Source organism: Saimiri boliviensis, chromosome 14 (genome assembly GCF_048565385.1).
Source record: "Saimiri boliviensis isolate mSaiBol1 chromosome 14, mSaiBol1.pri, whole genome shotgun sequence".
Lineage (NCBI taxonomy): Eukaryota > Metazoa > Chordata > Mammalia > Primates > Cebidae > Saimiri > Saimiri boliviensis.
The window spans coordinates 33926789-33944625 of NC_133462.1; the positions used below are offsets into that span (position 1 = coordinate 33926789).

At 51.5% G+C, this 17837-nt stretch overlaps 1 protein-coding gene across 11 annotated transcripts in view; it reads left to right on the top strand.

Moving 5' to 3' along the window:
* CACNA1A (calcium voltage-gated channel subunit alpha1 A) overlaps positions 1-17837 on the top strand; it is a 416980-nt gene that overhangs the window by 309175 nt on the left and 89968 nt on the right. For all 11 annotated transcript variants that reach the window (XM_074384539.1, XM_074384541.1, XM_074384546.1 and 8 more), the window contains 7 exons: positions 1952-2064; positions 2231-2362; positions 2635-2707; positions 6945-7062; positions 7213-7280; positions 10200-10306; positions 11820-12614. In XM_074384539.1, coding sequence (XP_074240640.1) covers positions 1952-2064; positions 2231-2362; positions 2635-2707; positions 6945-7062; positions 7213-7280; positions 10200-10306; positions 11820-12614 — 1406 coding nt within the window. The remainder of the gene's footprint in view (positions 1-1951; positions 2065-2230; positions 2363-2634; positions 2708-6944; positions 7063-7212; positions 7281-10199; positions 10307-11819; positions 12615-17837) is intronic.

Sequence of the window (17837 nt, forward strand, 5' to 3'; positions counted from 1 at the left end):
TCAAAAAAAAAAAAGAAAAGAAAAAAGAAAAATGAACAAATGTCTTGAGCAGCCTTGTCTGTAATAGTTCCAAGTCCCAATAGCCATGATGTACCCCTTTGCTATAGACTAGATAAATATTTTGTGGCACATCTATGAAACCAAATACTCTGGAACAGTGAAAGCCCAGCAGCAGCAGCCATGCCCAGCAACAAGAATCTCACCCGTGGCACAGGAGGAGGCAGAGCTGACAACCTAAGTCCATACAGTTCATGCCAAGTTCAAGTGGACAAAATCAAACTCTCTCTATATATATGTACAAATTTTTTTTTGAAACAGTCTCACTCTATTACCCAGGCTGGAGGGCAGTGGCACAATCTCGCCTCACCACAACCTCCATCTCCCGGGTTCAAGCAGTTCTCCCACCTCAGCCCCGAAAGTAGCTGAGATTATAGGCATGCATCAACACACCTGACTAATTTTGTGTTTTTAGTAGAGACAGAGTTTCACCAGTTTGTCCAGGCTGATCTTGAACTCCTGACATCAAGTGATCCACCCACCTCGGCCTCCCAAAGTGCTGGGATTACAGGCATAAGCCACCATACCAGGCCTTAAACTATATATTTTAAGGTTGATACTTGAATACTTTGAAAAGGCAGGGACCTTGAAAACACAATGTTCAGTAAAAGAAATCAGACACAAAAGGCCAAGTATTGCATAATTCCATTTGTATGAAATGTTCAGAGCCAGCAAATCCATAGAGACAGAAAGTAGATTAGTGGTTGCTAGAGTCTGGGGGAGGGAGAGAGGGGCGTGACTGCTGATGGGGACAGGGCCTCCTTTTGGGGTAATGAAAATGTTTTGGAACTTGATAGAGGTGATATTTGCAGAATATTGTGCATGTACCTAAATGCCACCCAATTGTGTAATTCCGAGTGTTAATTTTATGTTATGTGAATTTCACCTCAGTTTTTTTTAAAGATAAGAAAGTGGTTATTACAAAATTCAGGATGGTAGTTACATCACAGTGTCTCTGGAAGCTTCCAGGGTATCCACATGTTCCTTTTGTTTGGTTTTTGTGGGTTTCTTTTTGTTGTTGTTGTTGAGATCGTCTTTCTCTGTTGCCCAGGCTGGAGTGCAATGGCAGGATCATGGCTTTCTGCTGTCTCAAATTCCTGGGCTCAAGCGATCCTCTCTTCTCAGCCTCCTAAGTAGCTGGAACTACAGGCACAATGCTACCATGCCTGGTTAATTTTTTTTTTTTTTTTTTTTTTTTTTTTTAGGTAGAGTCAGGTTTTCCCTATGTTACCCAGGCTGGTCTTGAAGTCCTGGGCTCAAGTGATCCACCCACCTCGGCCTCCCAAAGTTCTGGGATTACAGGCATGAGCCACTGCACCCAGCCTTGCCCTAATTCTTGATATAGGTAGTAGTTCCATGAACATTCAATTTGTAACTTTATGTTTTAGGAATTCTCAGGTATGTGTGAGCTCTTAATAAATAAAAATGAGGCCAGGTGCAGTGGCTCAATGCTTTGGAAAGCCAGAGTAGGAGGCCAGCACTTGGAGAGGCCAAAGCCAGAGGGTGGTTTCAGCCCAGAAGTTTGAGACCAGCCTGGGCAATACTAGCGAGACCCCATCTCTCTAAAAATGTTTTTAAATTAGCCAGGTATGGTGATACATGCCTCTAATCCCAGCTACTCAAGAAGCTGAGGTGGGAGAATCAACTGAGCCCAGGAGGTCAATGCTGCAGTGAGCTGTGGTCGCGCCACTGCACTCCAGCCTGGGTGACACAGTGAGACTTGATCTCCATAGATAAATGAATGGGTGAAAGAGGAGGTCAGGGTTCCTCGCCCAGCTTCCATTTGGAGGTAGGAGTTGGGCCAGCTTCTTGCAAGGTTGGCGCCTAGGAAATGCTTGCCAGTTCTGGAGCCCAGATGCCATCCCTGGACGTGAGACCAGATCCTCTGCTCTAGGTTATCATTGGGAGCATCTTCGAGGTTATCTGGGCCGTCATAAAACCTGGCACATCCTTCGGAATCAGCGTGTTACGAGCCCTCAGGTTATTGCGTATTTTCAAAGTCACAAAGTAAGTCTTTGGGGTCCCTGGACATTGGTACAGGGGGTGCGGATGGGGGACATGGTGGGGGCACCTCCAGAAAGTTGGGAAGGTGAGCCTCGTGCTTCAAGGGCTGCCTCCAGGGCCCCTGCCTCCCCCCGCCTGGCCTGAGTCCTCACCCGACCTCTGTCGACAGGTACTGGGCATCTCTCAGAAACCTGGTCGTCTCGCTCCTCAACTCCATGAAGTCCATCATCAGCTTGTTGTTCCTCCTCTTCCTATTCATTGTCGTCTTCGCCCTTTTGGGAATGCAGCTCTTCGGCGGCCAGTAAGTCCTTCACAGGAGCTTGACTCCTGCTTCCCTGGGGTCCGGCTCGGGGCATCCAGAAACCCACACTCCCCTCCAACATGCAGGCTGCCTTCCTCGTAGCCCAGATACCGTTTGCGGTCACCCAGGTGGGCAGGGCCCTGGGTACCAGTCAGGGTTTCCTGGGGACAGAGATGATGGAGACGTGTGTTTCCTTGGAGATGAGATGCTGAGCCACACCCTGGGAGCACCAGGGGTGGGGCCAACGTGAAATGACCGTGTCCTCCCTGCAGGTTTAATTTCGATGAAGGGACTCCTCCCACCAACTTCGATACTTTTCCAGCAGCAATAATGACGGTGTTTCAGGTACGGCCTCCACCTGGCCCCACGGGCCGACACCTCTCAGTGTCAAAGATGAAAGTGCCCACTCCACACCCAAGGGGCTTCCCTGAACTCCTCCTTCTCTACCTTGCCTTTTCACAGTGCTTTAAAATACAGATTTTATGATCATCATTGTTCAGATCATGGTGAGGCCAACAGATCAGGTGATGAATGTCATTGGAAAGATAGTTTGTGACTGGGCATGGTGGCTCACACCTGTAATCCCAGCACTTTGGTCAGGTGTGGTGGCTCACACCTGTAATTCCAACACTTTAGGAAGCCCCAGTGGGCAGATCACTTGAGATCAGAAGTTCGAGACCAGCCTGGCCAACATGGTGAAACCCCATCTCTACTAAAAATATAAAAATGAGCTGGGCATGGTGGTGGGTACCTGTAATCCCAGCTACTCAGGAGGCTGAGGCAGGAGAATTGCTTGCATCCCGGGGGCGGAGACTGCAGTAAGCCAAGATCATGCCACTGCACTCCAGCCTGGGCAACAGGGCAAAACTCTGTCTCAAAAAAACATAAAAGCACTTTGGGAGATCAAGGCAGGCGGATGACTTGAGGCCAGGAATTTGAGAACAGTCTGAGCAATGTAGTGAGACTTTTTCTCAGCCAGACGTGGTAGTTCATGCCTGTAATCTCAGCACTTTGGGAGGCAGACCACCTGAGGTCAGGAGTTCGAGACCAGCCTGGCCAACATGGAGAACCCACATCTCTACTAAAAATACAAAAGTAGCCGGGCACGGTGGCGCATGCTTATAATCCCAGCTATTCTGGAGGCTGAGGCAGCAGAATTGAGAATTGCTTGAACCCCAGAGGCAGAGGTTGTGGTGAGCTGAGATCGTGCCATTGCACTCCAGCCTGGGCAACAAGAGTGAAACTTCATCTGAAAAAAAAAAAAGAGAGACACTCTGTCTCTACAAAAATGTAAAATAAAATTTAATTAGCTGGGCCACCTAGCTACTGGGAGCTACTAGGGTGGCTGAAGCCAAAGGGTCACTTGAGCCCAGGAGGTTGAAGCTGCAGTGAGCTATTATCACACCACGGCACTCCAGCCTGGGTGACAGAGCAAGACCCTGTCTCAAAAAAGAAAGGAAAGTTTGTTACACTCACAGATCCTCAGAGAAGGAGCATACCATGCAGGACCAGTCAAGGAGGCAACAGGGTCAGACAGAAAGCGGGAAGAAAAGGAAAATGTGGACAACACCATTGACTGGCTTCCATGGGAAGGAATGGGTGAGGCAGAGTAACAGGCTTGGGACTGGCTTGTTTGGATCATTTCAGTGGGCTCCAGGGCAGACGAGCTGTTCTGCCTTGTCTAGGACTTGGTCCTGGAGTGGTTAGGGCAGGTGGATAGCACTGGAAAGATAAAGGAAGTGGCTGGGATATGGGCTAGTTGGGATAGTGGTTGGTTTGCACTGAGAAGCCTGCTCAGGGCTAATTTATTTACAACCTCTAGGGACTGGCTAGTGCCAGACCTGGTAGACCCTCCATAGTCAGCAAGACCTCAGATGCATCAGAATCAAGAACATGAAACACAGGGCTAGGCCAGTTAGGCAGCTCGTGCCCGTAATCTCAGCAGTTTGGGAGACCGAGGCGGAAGGACTGCTTGAGTCCAGGAGTTCGAGGCTGCAGTGAACTCCAGCCTGGGTCACAGAGCAAGACCCTGTGACCCTGTCTCTTCAAAGAAGAAAGAGAAAAAAGACGTGGCTAATACACCCAAGAAGTCTGAAGATACCTTGGTCTCATATTCCAGGGTGAAGGGATTGACCTTGAGTGTTCAACCCAAAGCAGCTTCTGCATCCATGTGGGCACATTCCCTGAGGCTGGGGACTGGCCCCGCCTGGACCTTCTGAGCACCTCTGGTGGATTCTTTCTCTTTGGGGGACAGAGAGTGTATAGAAAACGTGACTTCACTGTCTCCTCCTGGGGAGGTAGTTTCTAAATGAGACCCCGAGACAGGGAGTTGAAGAGGAAAACACTCCATGAAGGGAAGTTCTGAGCCCCCTCATAAGCGATTATTAGTAGCACTGATCGCTACTCGCGTATCTTTAGCTCGGAGGTTCTCACCCGAGAGCCAGTCTGTTCTCCACGCGTGTGCGGCAATGCCTGCAGGCACTGTTGTTTGTTCCAGCTGGGGAAGGGGTGCTGCTGGCGTCTGGTGGGTGGAGACTAGGAATGCTGCTCAAATCCCTGCAATTTACAGGACAGCCCCAAATATCCGCAGGGCTGAGGCTAAGCAGCCCTGTTTTCGCAGATGAATGTTTTCGGAGTTCTTTGACATTTACTTTATCCTCATGGAACTATGGGTAGAAGGAAGGAAGTTGGATTGTTTTTACAGGAATGTGTAGGTGCTATTTGAATATCCCTTTGGTTCTTTCAGTATACATCAGCAAAACTTCCGTCAACGCCGTCATCCTTTGCCTTGGTCTTTCTCTGGTCCCCTGCCCTGCCCCCAGGGAACGGCAGTCCAGTAGTACTGTGAATCTTTTGCAGCACATCCTAAAAGGAGCAGCCGTTGGTGGATAAATGCCCCAGCTCCCTCATCCTCAGGTGGGATGACCCCACCTCACCCCCCAGAGCTCCCTAGCAAGACCAAGCCAGGTTCCCTGCAGTGGAAACTTGCTTGATCACATACTCTTTACCTTCCGCCCTCTCCTCCCTTTCTCACTTCTCCTCTCCCTACTGGTGCTTCCTGAGATCACCTCCCAGATAAACCCCTTGCACCTGAACCCTTCTTCCGGGGTCTGCCTCAGGCAGGGGGACCCCGAACATGGCCTTGTGCTATGTTTGCGCTATCCTTGTAGTAGCGTATTTAATCGTCGCCATGACCACATGAAGCACATAGGTAAATATTGAAAATGCTGTCTTAGCCTGCTCAGGCTGCCGTAACAGAATACCACAGACCGGGTGTCTTACACAGGAAACGTTTGTCCTCTCACAGTTCTGGAGGCTGGAAGTCCAGGATCACGGCGTCAGCAGGGTTAGTTCCTGGTGAGGGCTCTCTTCCTAGCTCGCAGATAGCCACCTTCTTGCTGCGTCCTCATATGGCAGAGAGAGAGAGAGTTCTGCTGTCTCTTCCTGTTCTCTTTCTTTCTTTCTTTCTTTGAGACAAAAATCTCAAAAAAAAAAAAAAAAATCTGTTTGTTTGTTTGTTTGTTTGGAGACAAATCAGGTTTTTTGTTTGTTTGTTTGTTTTTTGTCACCAGGGCTGGAGTGCAGTATTGCAATCAGAGCTCATTACAGCCTCAAACTCCCAGGTTCAGATGATCCTCCTACCTCAGCCCTTTGAGTAGCTGGGGCTACAAATGTGCACCACCACACATCCAGCTAATCTTTTCTAATTTTTTTTGTAAAGATAGGGTCTTGGGGCCGGTCATGGTGGCTCACGTCTGTAATCCCAACACTTTGGGAGGCTGAGTGGGCGGATCACCAGGTCAGGAGTTTGAGACCAGCCTGACCAATATGGTGAAACCCCATCTCTACTAAAAATACAAAAATTAGCCTGGCGTGGTGGTGGGTGCCTGTAATCCCAGCTACTTGGGAGGCTGAGGCAGGAGAATCGTTTGAACCCAGGAGGCGGTGGTTGTGGTGAGCCGAGATCGCGCGGTTACACTCCAGCCTTCATTACAGAGCAAGACTCCATCTCAAAAAAGAAAAAAAAGACGGAGTCTTGCTAAATTGCCCAGGTAATCTTGAACTCCTGGGCTCAAGTGATCCTCCCACCTTGGCCTCCCAAAGTACCGGGCTCACAGGCATGAGCCATGGCACGCGGTCTCTTCCTGTTCTTATAAGGGCACTAATACCATCATACAGTCCCCATGACCTCATCTAACCCCAGTTACCTCCCAGAGGCCCCACCTCCAAATACCATCCCATTATGAATTAGGGCTTCAACAGGTGAATTTGGAGGGGGACACAAATCCCCTTAATGACCCCAAGTAAGAGAGAGTGACAGGCGGGTTTGTGACTCCTCCAGGGTTCCATTTTCCTAGAAGCCAGGCTAAGAGCCCCCTGATGCAGGAACAGCCCTTTCTACTCACAAAGAGGAAAGCCAAGGAGAAGCCAGCACAGCGTCTGGCTCGGCGAACCGGGCAGCATGGTTAAAGACCTCCTGGGCTTGGGGATGGGGTGGGCGGATTCCGGCTCCACAGCTGCGTCTCCGAGGGCCCCGTGGCTGAGAGGGGGGTTGGCTGTGTGTTTCTTGCTCCCCTTTCAGATCCTGACGGGCGAAGACTGGAACGAGGTCATGTACGACGGGATCAAGTCTCAGGGGGGTGTGCAGAGCGGCATGGTGTTCTCCGTCTATTTCATTGTACTGACGCTCTTCGGGAACTGTATCCTTCGTGGAGGGAGAGATGGGGACAGGCCTGGACCTCTCTGGCAGAGGAGAGATGGGAGGGGCTTCAGGGAGGGTACTGAAGCCCCTCCGGGGGCCCGAGTGGTGTCCCACGAGTGGTTGCTTTTCCTGACTCAGACATTTACAGACACCCTCCTGAATGTGTTCTTGGCCATCGCTGTGGACAATCTGGCCAACGCCCAGGAGCTCACCAAGGTGGAGGCGGTGGGAGGCTGTTTCTCTGGCAAAGTTACCACCTGCCCATGGCAGATCAGGACGGGAGTGGGGGTGGGGGCACAGGAACAGGGTCAGAGCTTTTGCCGGGGATGCACCGTGCAAAGAGAAGGTGCCTCTCCCCCACTCTCAGAAACAGACTGTCCCTCATCAAGCAAATTCTACAGCCAAGAGGGTGGGAAAGGGGGAGGCAGCGAGGTCACTGCAGGGAACAGATAGCAAACTCAACCAAAAGGCCGTTTGCAGGGAGTAAACAGGGCTTCCGAGGAACGGTGTAGCCCCCAGGCTAGTGGGTAGGAGAGGGGGTGCTGATATGGGGACCCAGCCAGAGCTGGGGCCAAGGAAAAAGGGATGCCACCAGCCCTGTGACCTTAGGGGACCCAGAACCATGGCAAGGCACAGATGGAATGGCCAATAAATGTCCCCACTTTCTCTCTTCCTCTGGCTTCCTGCTGGAGCCTCCCCTTCCCTTAGCCAAACTCAGCATGTTAAGAGCTAGCCTGGGTCCAGCCTAAGCCTCTCCCCAAGGACCCTATTAAGATGACACGTAACAGGTACAGGGTCTTCCTGTCGGCCCTGGGGTCTCCCCCAGCATTGCGGCCCCACCTCCAGTGCCTCAAAGTGTTCAGGACATGTTTGTGAAATTGAACCAAACTAAGCAGACGTTGCCAACACTCCATCTGCCGGCCCTGGCAGGAGGGAGAGAGAGTTTCCCGGCCCCAGCTCCCACTGGAGGGAAGCGGAAGTCTCTGCCATCCCAAGCACACGACCACAAGCCTGGCCACCGGGGAGCCGGCTGGCATGGCTGAGCCAAGGGCTGATCCAGCCATGAGCTCATCCAAGTTCCAAGAGCCCATGCTCAGGGGCTGGTGCAGCAGAGCGGGGAGGGAGGCGGGTAGGAGGAGGGGAGGGAGAAAGACCAGCTCGTTTACCTCCTGGGAGGCGTGGACATTCCTTTCCACGCCTAACCTTCTTTCTTTCATTGATCCCACAAGCATTTCTTGGTCACTTAATACGTGTTTTTAATCCTATTGGAACCATGAGGAGGCAAGTTCTCTGAGCCCCATTTTACAGATTTCATCATCAATAAGCACTTAATGAGCACCTGCTGTGCCTGAGGCCCTGGTCTAGGACTTAAGGATGCAGTAGTGAACAAAAAAGAGGCCAAAATGCCTGCCTTCGCAGAGCAGGGATTCCAGTGGGGAGACAGTCAAGAAACAAGATAACGTTTGTAAACATACATGGCTTGTCAGATGGTAAGAAATGTCAAAGAGAAAAATGCTATAGAGAAAGTCGGGGAGAGTTGGAATTTTAGATGAGGAATGCGTGGCACAGAGAGGTTGAGACACTTGCCCAAGGTCACACAGCAGTGAGTTGTGGAGCTAGGATTTGAACCCAGGCCATCTGGGTCTGCAGCCTGTGCTCTTAACTGCTGTGTACCAGTTGCTTGAGTTTGAGCCTGTTTCATGCTCACTTGGGAACCTGTGGCAAATGCCGATTTCAGGGCCCAGCCCCGGCTCTATAAATTCTTGGGGGAGCCTGGGAATCTGCATTTTAGGTGTTTTCTGAGGCAGATGGTCCAGAGACCTGGCTCTGAAAAATGCTGGGAATGGTGCCGGGGGGCGGGGGTAGCCCTACGAGAGCAGGGTGGCCAGCCGGATGCCATCTCCATGTTGTCCCTGACAGTGTCCTGATCTGACCATCTCCAAGGTGGTAAGGTTGCTCCCCGTGGCAGTGATTCCGAGCACAGCGGGGGAGCTGCCCTGCGGTGGCATGACTTTTCTTATGGGCGGGTTCCTTTCTGGCCGTTTCTTTCTCGTTGCTTTTTCTTTGCTTTTTCTTTGTCGGCTTTTCTGTTTTACAAATGAGGCCCTGCATGAAGGCTGAAGAAGGATTTAAAGTCCAAAAACGTCTTTTTCTGTATGTATTTTTAAAACATCTTCCCCCATTCTCCTCCTCTCTGAACCTCACCACCAGTGAGCAGCAGCACCCGGGGCAGCTGGCTGTAGCCTGGGTGCCCTGCTCTCCTCTCCCCACTGCCTTCCTGTCATGGGGGCTGGGAATACGAATTCCTCTCCTGATTCTCCTTCTGGGGGCTGTTGACGGTGCACGGCATGGGCCATCGGATGCCAGGCTTTTCTGTGTGTGAAGCTAGTTGAGTGTTTTTTGAAACTTGGTTCAGAGAGTTCCCACGGCTGAGAAAGTCCAGCGAGAGGAAAACCTTTGCATTGCTTTCGAGCTCATTAAGACAGGATGCAGGGGCCAGGCACGGTGGCTCATGCCTGTAATCCCAGCACTTTGGGAGGCCGAGGAGGGAGGATCATTTGAGGCCAAAAGTTCAAGACCAGTCTGGGCAACATAGTGAGACCCTGTCTCTACCAAAAAAAAAAAAAAAAAAAAAAAAATTAAATGTATCTGGGCATAGTGGCATGCACCTGTAGTCCCAGTTGCTTAGGAGGCAGAGGTGGGAGGATTGCTTGGGCCCAGGAGTTCAAGGTCACAGTGAGCTATGATTGTGCCACTGCACTCCAGCCTAGGCAACCAAGGGAGACTCTGTCTCTGAAAACAAAGGAAAAAAAAAAAAAAAAAAAAAACAGGCCGCAGAAAAGTCTTCACTGTAAAAAGAGAAGGGACATTTTTATCTTTTATCTTCTGGCAGTGTGTTAAAATAGACCTCAGACTGAGTTAGACGTCAAGCTTATACCCAGAGGGGATAGCAGTGCACTTGACCGATAGCAGGTACCCATTCCCCTTGGGGAGCCTTGGTTCTGATTGGTCAATACTCAGGCCAAACCTGTTTCTAAATATTTCAGATGTTGCCCCTGGTCAGCAACAGGGTCGGAAGTGAGTCCTCTAGGCCTAGTTCATGTTTTGTGAACAGAGATTCCATATGCCTTTTAGGATGAACAAGAGGAAGAAGAAGCAGCCAGCCAGAAACTTGCTCTACAGAAAGCCAAAGAGGTGGCGGAAGTGAGTCCTCTGTCGGCGGCCAACATGTCCATCGCTGTGTAAGTGGCCCAGATCCCTGGGTGCCTCCCTGCTCCTCAGTCTCCACACTGTCCCAGACACAGATTTGGGAAGGAGTCAGGGTGGTCCTTGACAGAACTGAGCTTTAGGAAGAGACACTTCTTGTCCTTCCGCCTGCTTTCACTCAATAAATATTTAGTTAGCAGCTATTATGTACCCAGCACTGTTCTCATTTCTGGGGATACAGTATTAACAAAGAGAAAACAAAAATCCCACCTGTGTGTAGCAGTTCTAGCAAGGGAGAAAGTCAATATATGAGATAAATAAAGTATGTATTGTGATAGAAGGTGATGGGGCCGGGCGCCGTGGCTCATGCCTGTAATCCCAGCACTTTGGGAGGCCAAGGCGGGCAGATCACATCAAGAGATCGAGACCATCCTGGCCAACATGGTGAAACCCTGTCTCTACTAAAAATACAAAAAATTAGCTGGGCATGGGGGTACGTGCCTACAGTCCCAGCTGCTCAGGAGGCTGAGGCAGGAGAATTGCTTGAAACCGGAAAATGGAAGTCACAGTTAGCCAGCATTCCGCCACTGCACTCCAGCCTGGCGATAGAGTGAGACTGCGTCTCAAAAGAAAAAACAAATTTAAAAAGAAGGTGACGGACCTACAAAATAGGGAGGGAAATAGAAAATGATGGACGTGAAGAGAGCCGTCATTTTAAACAAAGTTGTCAGGGAAGGCATCACCTAGAATAGGCGTCCCCGACTCCTGGCCTGTGGGCTGGTACCAGTCCGAGGCCTGTTGGGAACCAGGCGGCACAGCAGGAGGTGAACAGTGGGCACACGGGCATTACCGCCTGAGCGCCACCTGCTGTCAGATCAGAGGCAGCATTAGATTCTCACAGGAACACGACCCTATTGGGAACTGTGCGTGCTGGTGGGGGGATCATCTGAGGCCGGAAGAGGAGCCTGGTCCTTATGAGACTCTTTAATGCCTGATGATCTCAGGCGAAACAGTTTTATCCCAAAACTACCCCTTACACCGGGGTCTGTGGAAAATCATCTTCCACAAAACTGGCCCCCAGTGCCAAAAAGCCGGGGGGCTGCTCACGTAGAACGTTACATGGCCTGAAGGAGGTGAGGGAAGAGCCATGGGGGGGCCTGGGGAAGAGCATCCCAGGCCGAGGGAACGGCATAGGCAAAGGCTGTGGGGCAGGAACGTGCCTGATGTGAAGGAGGCCTGCGGGACTGGAATAGTAAGTGTGGGAAGGCGAAGGCCACGAGGTGACAGGCAGATGACACGGGGCCTGGACCTTGTGGGTCGGGGGGAGGACTTGGCTTTTGCCCCGAGGTAGGTGGGAGCCGTGGAGGGTTCTTGAGCAGAGGAGGCCGGGCCGTGACTCAGATGCTCCAGGCTCCTTCTAGCATCCAGTGGGCAGTAGAGGGTGGCGAGCAGGCGTGAGAGTCCGGCTGAGAGGCGGGGTCGCCCGGGTCAGCCATCCGGGCTGCCGGGCCTGGCAGAGCTCTAAGGCCCGTGACCTCCCCGCTGCAGGAAAGAACAGCAGAAGAACCAAAAGCCAGCCAAGTCCGTGTGGGAGCAGCGGACCAGCGAGATGCGCAAGCAGAACCTGCTGGCCAGCCGCGAGGCCCTGTACAACGAGATGGACCCGGACGAGCGCTGGAAGGCGGCCTACACCCGGCACCTGCGGCCCGACATGAAGACGCACTTGGACCGGCCGCTGGTGGTGGACCCGCAGGAGAACCGCAACAACAACACCAACAAGAGCCGGGCGGCCGAGCCCGCGGTGGACCAGCGGCTCGGCCAGCAGCGCGCCGAGGACTTCCTCAGGAAGCAGGCCCGCTACCACGACCGCGCGCGGGACCCCAGCGGCTCGGCGGGCCCGGACGCGCGGAGGCCCTGGGCGGGCAGCCAGGAGGCCGAGCCGGGCCGGGAGGGGCCCTACGGCCGCGAGTCGGACCACCACGCCCGGGAGGGCGGCCCGGAGCAGCCCGGCTTCTGGGAGGGCGAGGCCGAGCGCGGCAAGGCCGGGGACCCGCACCGGAGGCACGCGCACCGGCAGGGGGGCAGCAGGGAGAGCCGCGGCGGGTCCCCGCGCACGGGCGCGGACGGGGAGCCCCGACGGCACCGCGCGCACCGCAGGCCCGGGGAGGACGGCGCCGAGGACAAGGCGGAGCGGAGGGCGCGGCACCGCGAGGGCGGCCGGCCGGCCCGGGGCGGCGAGGGCGAGGGCGAGGGCCCGGACGGCGGCGAGCGCAGGAGGCGGCACCGGCACGGCGCCCCGGCCACCTACGAGGGGGACAAGGAGCGGAGGCATCGGAGGAGGAAGTAAGTGGAGGCGACCGCGAATCCGGAGAACGACCGTAGCGATCGATGGCGATGACAGCAGCAGCCGAAGTGGCGAGTGCTGTGTGTGCGCTTAACAAAAATAGATGATCAAATGCCGGCGCGGGCGCGGGCGCGGGGGCTCGGGCCTGTCATCCCGGCACTTTCGGGGGCCGACGCGGGTGGATCACGAGGTCGGGAGTTGAAGACCAGCCTGGCCAACGTGGGGGAACCCCATCTCCACACACAAAAAAAATACAAAAATTGGCCGGCCCTGGTGGCGGGCGCCTGTAATTCCAGTTACTCGGGAGGCTGAGGCAGGAGAATCGCTTAACCCCAGGGAGGTGGAGGTGGCAGTGAGTGGAGACCGTGCCATTGCACTCCAACCTGGGTGACAAGAGTGAGACTCCATTAAAAAAAAAATTTTAAAAAAAGGCCGTATTTGGCCAGACACAGTGGCTCATGCCTGTAATCCCAGCACTTTGGGAGGCCAAGGTGGGCAGATCACTTGAGGTCAGGACCTCAACATGGTGGTCTCAAACAGCTAGCCAACGTGGTGAAACCCTGTCTCTACTAAAAATATAAAAATTAGTTGCCCGCCTGTAATCCCAGGTACTCAGGAGGCTGAGGCGGGAGATTTGCTTGAACCTGGGAGGTGGAGGTTGCAGTGAGCTGAGATCATACCAGCACACTCCAGCCTAGACAGCAGAGCAAGACCCTGTCTTAAAAAAAAAAAAAAAAAAAAAAAAAAAGGTGACTCTATTTTTGTTTGTTTTTAGTTTGGTTTGGTTTGGTTTGGTTTGGTTTGGTTGACTCAGGGTCTCGCCTTGTTACCCAGGCTGGAGTGCAGTGGCACAGTCATAGCTGATGGCAGCTTCCACTCCTGGGCTTAAGCCATCCTGCCATCTCAGCCTCCCAAGCAGCTGGGACCACAAGCGTGTGCCGCCATGCCTGGCTGAGTTTTGTAGAGAAGTGTTTGGTACAGACAGGGTTTCACTGCGTTGCCCAGGCTGGTTTCGAACTCCTGAGCTCCTACTCAAGCATTCTGCCTACCTTAGCCTCATGAAGTGCTGGCACTACACGTGGGAGCCACTGCACGAAGCCTCAATTTTTTAAATCTTCAGTAGAAATGAGGTCTTGCTATGTTGCTCAGGCTGGTCTCCAACTCCTGGCCTCAAGCAGCCCTCTCACCCTAGCCTCCCAAAGTGTCTGGATCACAGGCATGAGCCTCTGCACCCAGCCAGAAGCAACTCATTGAATCTTCTCAGCGACCCTCTGAGATAGAGCCCTTCTCACAGACCCATTTCACAGATGGGAAAACTGAGGGATTGAGTGAGTTCCTCAAGGTCGTGCATCTAACTGGTGTCCTTGAACCCAAGCTGTCTGGCACCAGAGGCCTTGAACATTTCAGGGAAACTCTAAGAGAAATCCCACTGTCCTCCAGAATTGTGTAGGTCTTCCATGTCCTTGCTGTGTGACTTTTGGAAAGGGACTTCGTATCTCTGGGCCTCACACGATAGAAATAGTGGGATCTAATTGGGTCATTGCCAGGATTAAATGAGGCAATGTATGCAAAAGGTTTGGAAGAGCAGCTGACACATAATAAGTGCTCCGTAAATTCAGACCATTTTTGGCCATTTTCAGCCAACTGTCTTTACCTAATGCTATTCCTCAGAAGTTTGAAAAGCCACTCTGTTAGGAGGATCACTTGAGACCAGGAGTTTGAGACCAGTCTGGCCAATAGAGGCAGATCCCATCTCTATAAAATATAAAATAGTTATGGTAGCATGCCTGTAGTCGCAGCTATTTGGGAGGATGAGGCAAGAGGGTCACTGGAGCTCAGGATTTCTTTTTTTTTTTTTTTTTTTTTTTGAGACGGAGTCTTGCACTGTCTCCCAGGCTGGAGTGCAATGGTGCGATCTTGGCTGACTGCAACCTCCGCCTCCTGGATTCAAGCAATTCAGTCTCAGCCTCTCAAGTAGCTGGGATTACAGGAGCCCACAGCAATACCCAGCTAATTTTCTACTTTTATTAGGGACGGGGTTTTCTCCATGTTGGTCAGGCTGGTCTCGAACTCCTGGGCTCGAGTGATCCTCCCACCTCGGCCTCCCAAAGTGCTGGGATTACAGGCATGAGCCACCGAGCCTGGCAGAGCCCAGGATTTCTAGGCTGTGATGAGCTATGATCACACCACTGTACTCCAGCGTGGGTGACAGAGCAAGATCTAGTCTTGGAAAAAAAAAAAAAAAAAGAAAGAAAAAGAAAATCCACTCTGGGCACTAAGAATTAAAAGGAGAGGCCGGGCACTTTGGCTCACGCCTGTAATCCCAGCACTTTGGGAGGCCGAGGTGGGAGGATCACTCGAGCCCAGGAGTTCGAGACCAGCCTGTGCAACATAGTGAGACCTCATCTTTTAAAAATAAATAAAAATGTGAAACAGCTTTTGAGGCATCTTCCAGGCCAGCCCCTTATCCATTCAGAACCAGCATCCTCTTTTTCATAATGATATTTTGTAATACTCTCTAGAAGATGCCATAGTGATTCCACACATCAGGATTCAACAACTTACCTATTAAAATAGACATTGTAGATATCGTTCTGTTACAAATTAACCTGTTCTTGGTCCTCTTTTGTTTTACCATCAGGGCATAATACTGGGTTTTTTTAATGATGGGTTTAAGTGGTCCTATTGTATGACGTATGAACCAGGCCAGCACTTCCCAAAATTGAATGTGTATGTGAATCCCCAGGGATCTTGTTAAAACACATATTGTAATTTGGCAGGGCCAAGGACTCAGTGGAGCCTGAGATTCTGCATTTGTAATGAGCTCCCTGGTGAGACTGAGACTGCTGGTCCAGGGACCATATTTTGAGTAATGAGACTCTAGGGGACATGGTGAAGTAATTCTGATATGTACACCCATACACAAAATCACCGTGAATCGACAGGCACAAATGATAGCTGACTCTGGGCTGTGTGGACAATTCAAACCACAGGAGGGAAGTCACCAGCAGTGTCAAGGCATTCCACAATGGTGAACACCTCTTGGTCAAGTTCTGTATATGAAAGAGTCTAGTCTTTCTTCCATGTATTTAATAGTTGCATTTCAGGAAAATGCAATGTATATTAAAAACAGGCACAAAACATTCTGTGTTCTTATGAAAAACAGAGTTAGGTTTAAACTAAAGGCACAGGATCAGGTGCAGTGGCTCCCGCCTGTAATCCCGGTGCACTGGGAGGCTGAGGAAGGAGAATCGCTTGAGGCCAGGAGTTCAAGACCAAATTGGGCAGCATAAGGAGGCCTCCCCTCTATCTCTACAAAAGAATTGTTTTTTTAATTAGCCAAGTGTAGTGGCAGGTGCCTGGAGTTCCAGCTACTTAGAAAGCTGAAGCAGGAGGATTGCTTGAGCCTAGGAGTCCAAGATTACAGTGAGCTATGATTATGCCACTGCGTCCAATCTGGGCAACAGAACAAGACCTTGTCAAAAAAAAAAAAAAAAAAAAAAAAAAAAAGCACAGGTAATTACAAGCAAGATTGTTCACCTCTTTGAGGGACATTAGAAAGTCATGAAGAGGCCAGGCGCGGTGGCTCAAGCCTGTGATCCCAGCACTTTGGGAGGTCGAGGCGGGTGGATCACGAGGTCAAAAGGTCGAGACCATCCTGATCAACATGGTGAAACCCCGTCTCTACTAAAAATACAAAACATTAGCTGGGCATGGTGGCGCGTGCCTGTAATCCCAGCTACTCAGGAGGCTGAGGCAGGAGAATTGCCTGAACCCAGGAGGCGGAGGTTGCGGTGAGCCGAGATCGCGCCATTGCACTCCAGCCTGGGTAACAACAGCGAAACTCGGTCTCAAAAAAAAAAAAGAAAAAGAAAGTCATGAAGAGGAAACAGTAAGTCTTTCCCATGTGGGCCTGACCTGTACATGGTAGCGTATTTAGTATTCCTGCCTCCCATTCACTAAGTGCCCACAGAGCCCCTCAGTCATTATGTTATTAGGTTTCCACGCAGTTCTACAACGCCCTCCTGAAAACCATTGTTCTAGATCATTCTTCTGTGGGTTTATTCATTCATTCAGTTAGTACTTACTAAGTGCCTACCATATTCTAAGCTCATGACCTGAGCTTAGTCAGATAAGTACAAGTAAAGCAATCTGAGACATTCTGAGAAATAGGACCAAGAAGCTGCTCCCAGGGTCTCAGGGCAGGTTTCCAGAGGAGCAACCTGAGAAGGGGATAGAGCATTTCGGTCTGACAAGAGCATGTGCAAAGGCCCTGGGGTGGACCAGAAGGAGGCCAGTTTGAAGGACGCGAATACTGATAAGAAGGTGACAGACAAAGAAATTAAAGGGGCATGGATGAGACTCTGGGACTGTCGGTCACTCAGGGGAATGAGAGGTCAAAAAGGGAGTTTGGGTGGAATACAGCGTTTACCACTGCACTCCATATATAGTAAAGACCGATGAAGTGCCAGGTACAGGCCAGGCGTGGTGGCTTACGCCTCTAATCCCAGCACTTTGGGAGGCCAAGATTGTGCCACTGCATTCCAGCCTGGCAAGAGAGTGAGACTCTGTCTCAAATAATAGTAATTAAAGAGAGAGCAGAGTTTCAAAGCTCTGGTTGTAGCGGGATGTGGTGGCTTATGCCTATAATCCCAGCACTTTGGGAGGCCAAGGTGGGAGGATCACATGAAGTCAGGCAGATCACATGAGGTCAGGGGTTCAGGACCAGCCTGGCCAACATAGCGAAACCCCATCTCTACTAAAAAATTAGCTCGGTGTGGTGGTGGGTGCCTGTAATCCCAGCTAGTCAGGAGCCTGAGGCATGAGAATCACTTGAACCTGGGAGGCGGAGGCTGCAGTGAGCTGAGATCGCACCACTCCACCCCAGCCTGGGTGACTTAATGAGACTGTCTCAAAAAAAAAAAAAAAAGCCAGGTACAGTGGTATACACCTGTCATCCCAGCTACTCAGGAGGCTGAGGCAGGAGGATTGCTTGAGCCCAGGAGTTCGAGACCAGCCTGGGCATTTAGAGAATGGGAGGCCAGTGTACTAAGTACCCTACCATGTACAAGACGGTCTCATACAGGAAAGAATTATCCTTTCCTCTTCATGACTTTCTAATGCTCCTCACACAGGTGAAAAATCTTGCTTGTAATTATCCGTGCCTTTGTTTCTTTGTTTAGGATTTTTTTTTTTCTGAGACAGGGTCTCGCTCTGTTGCC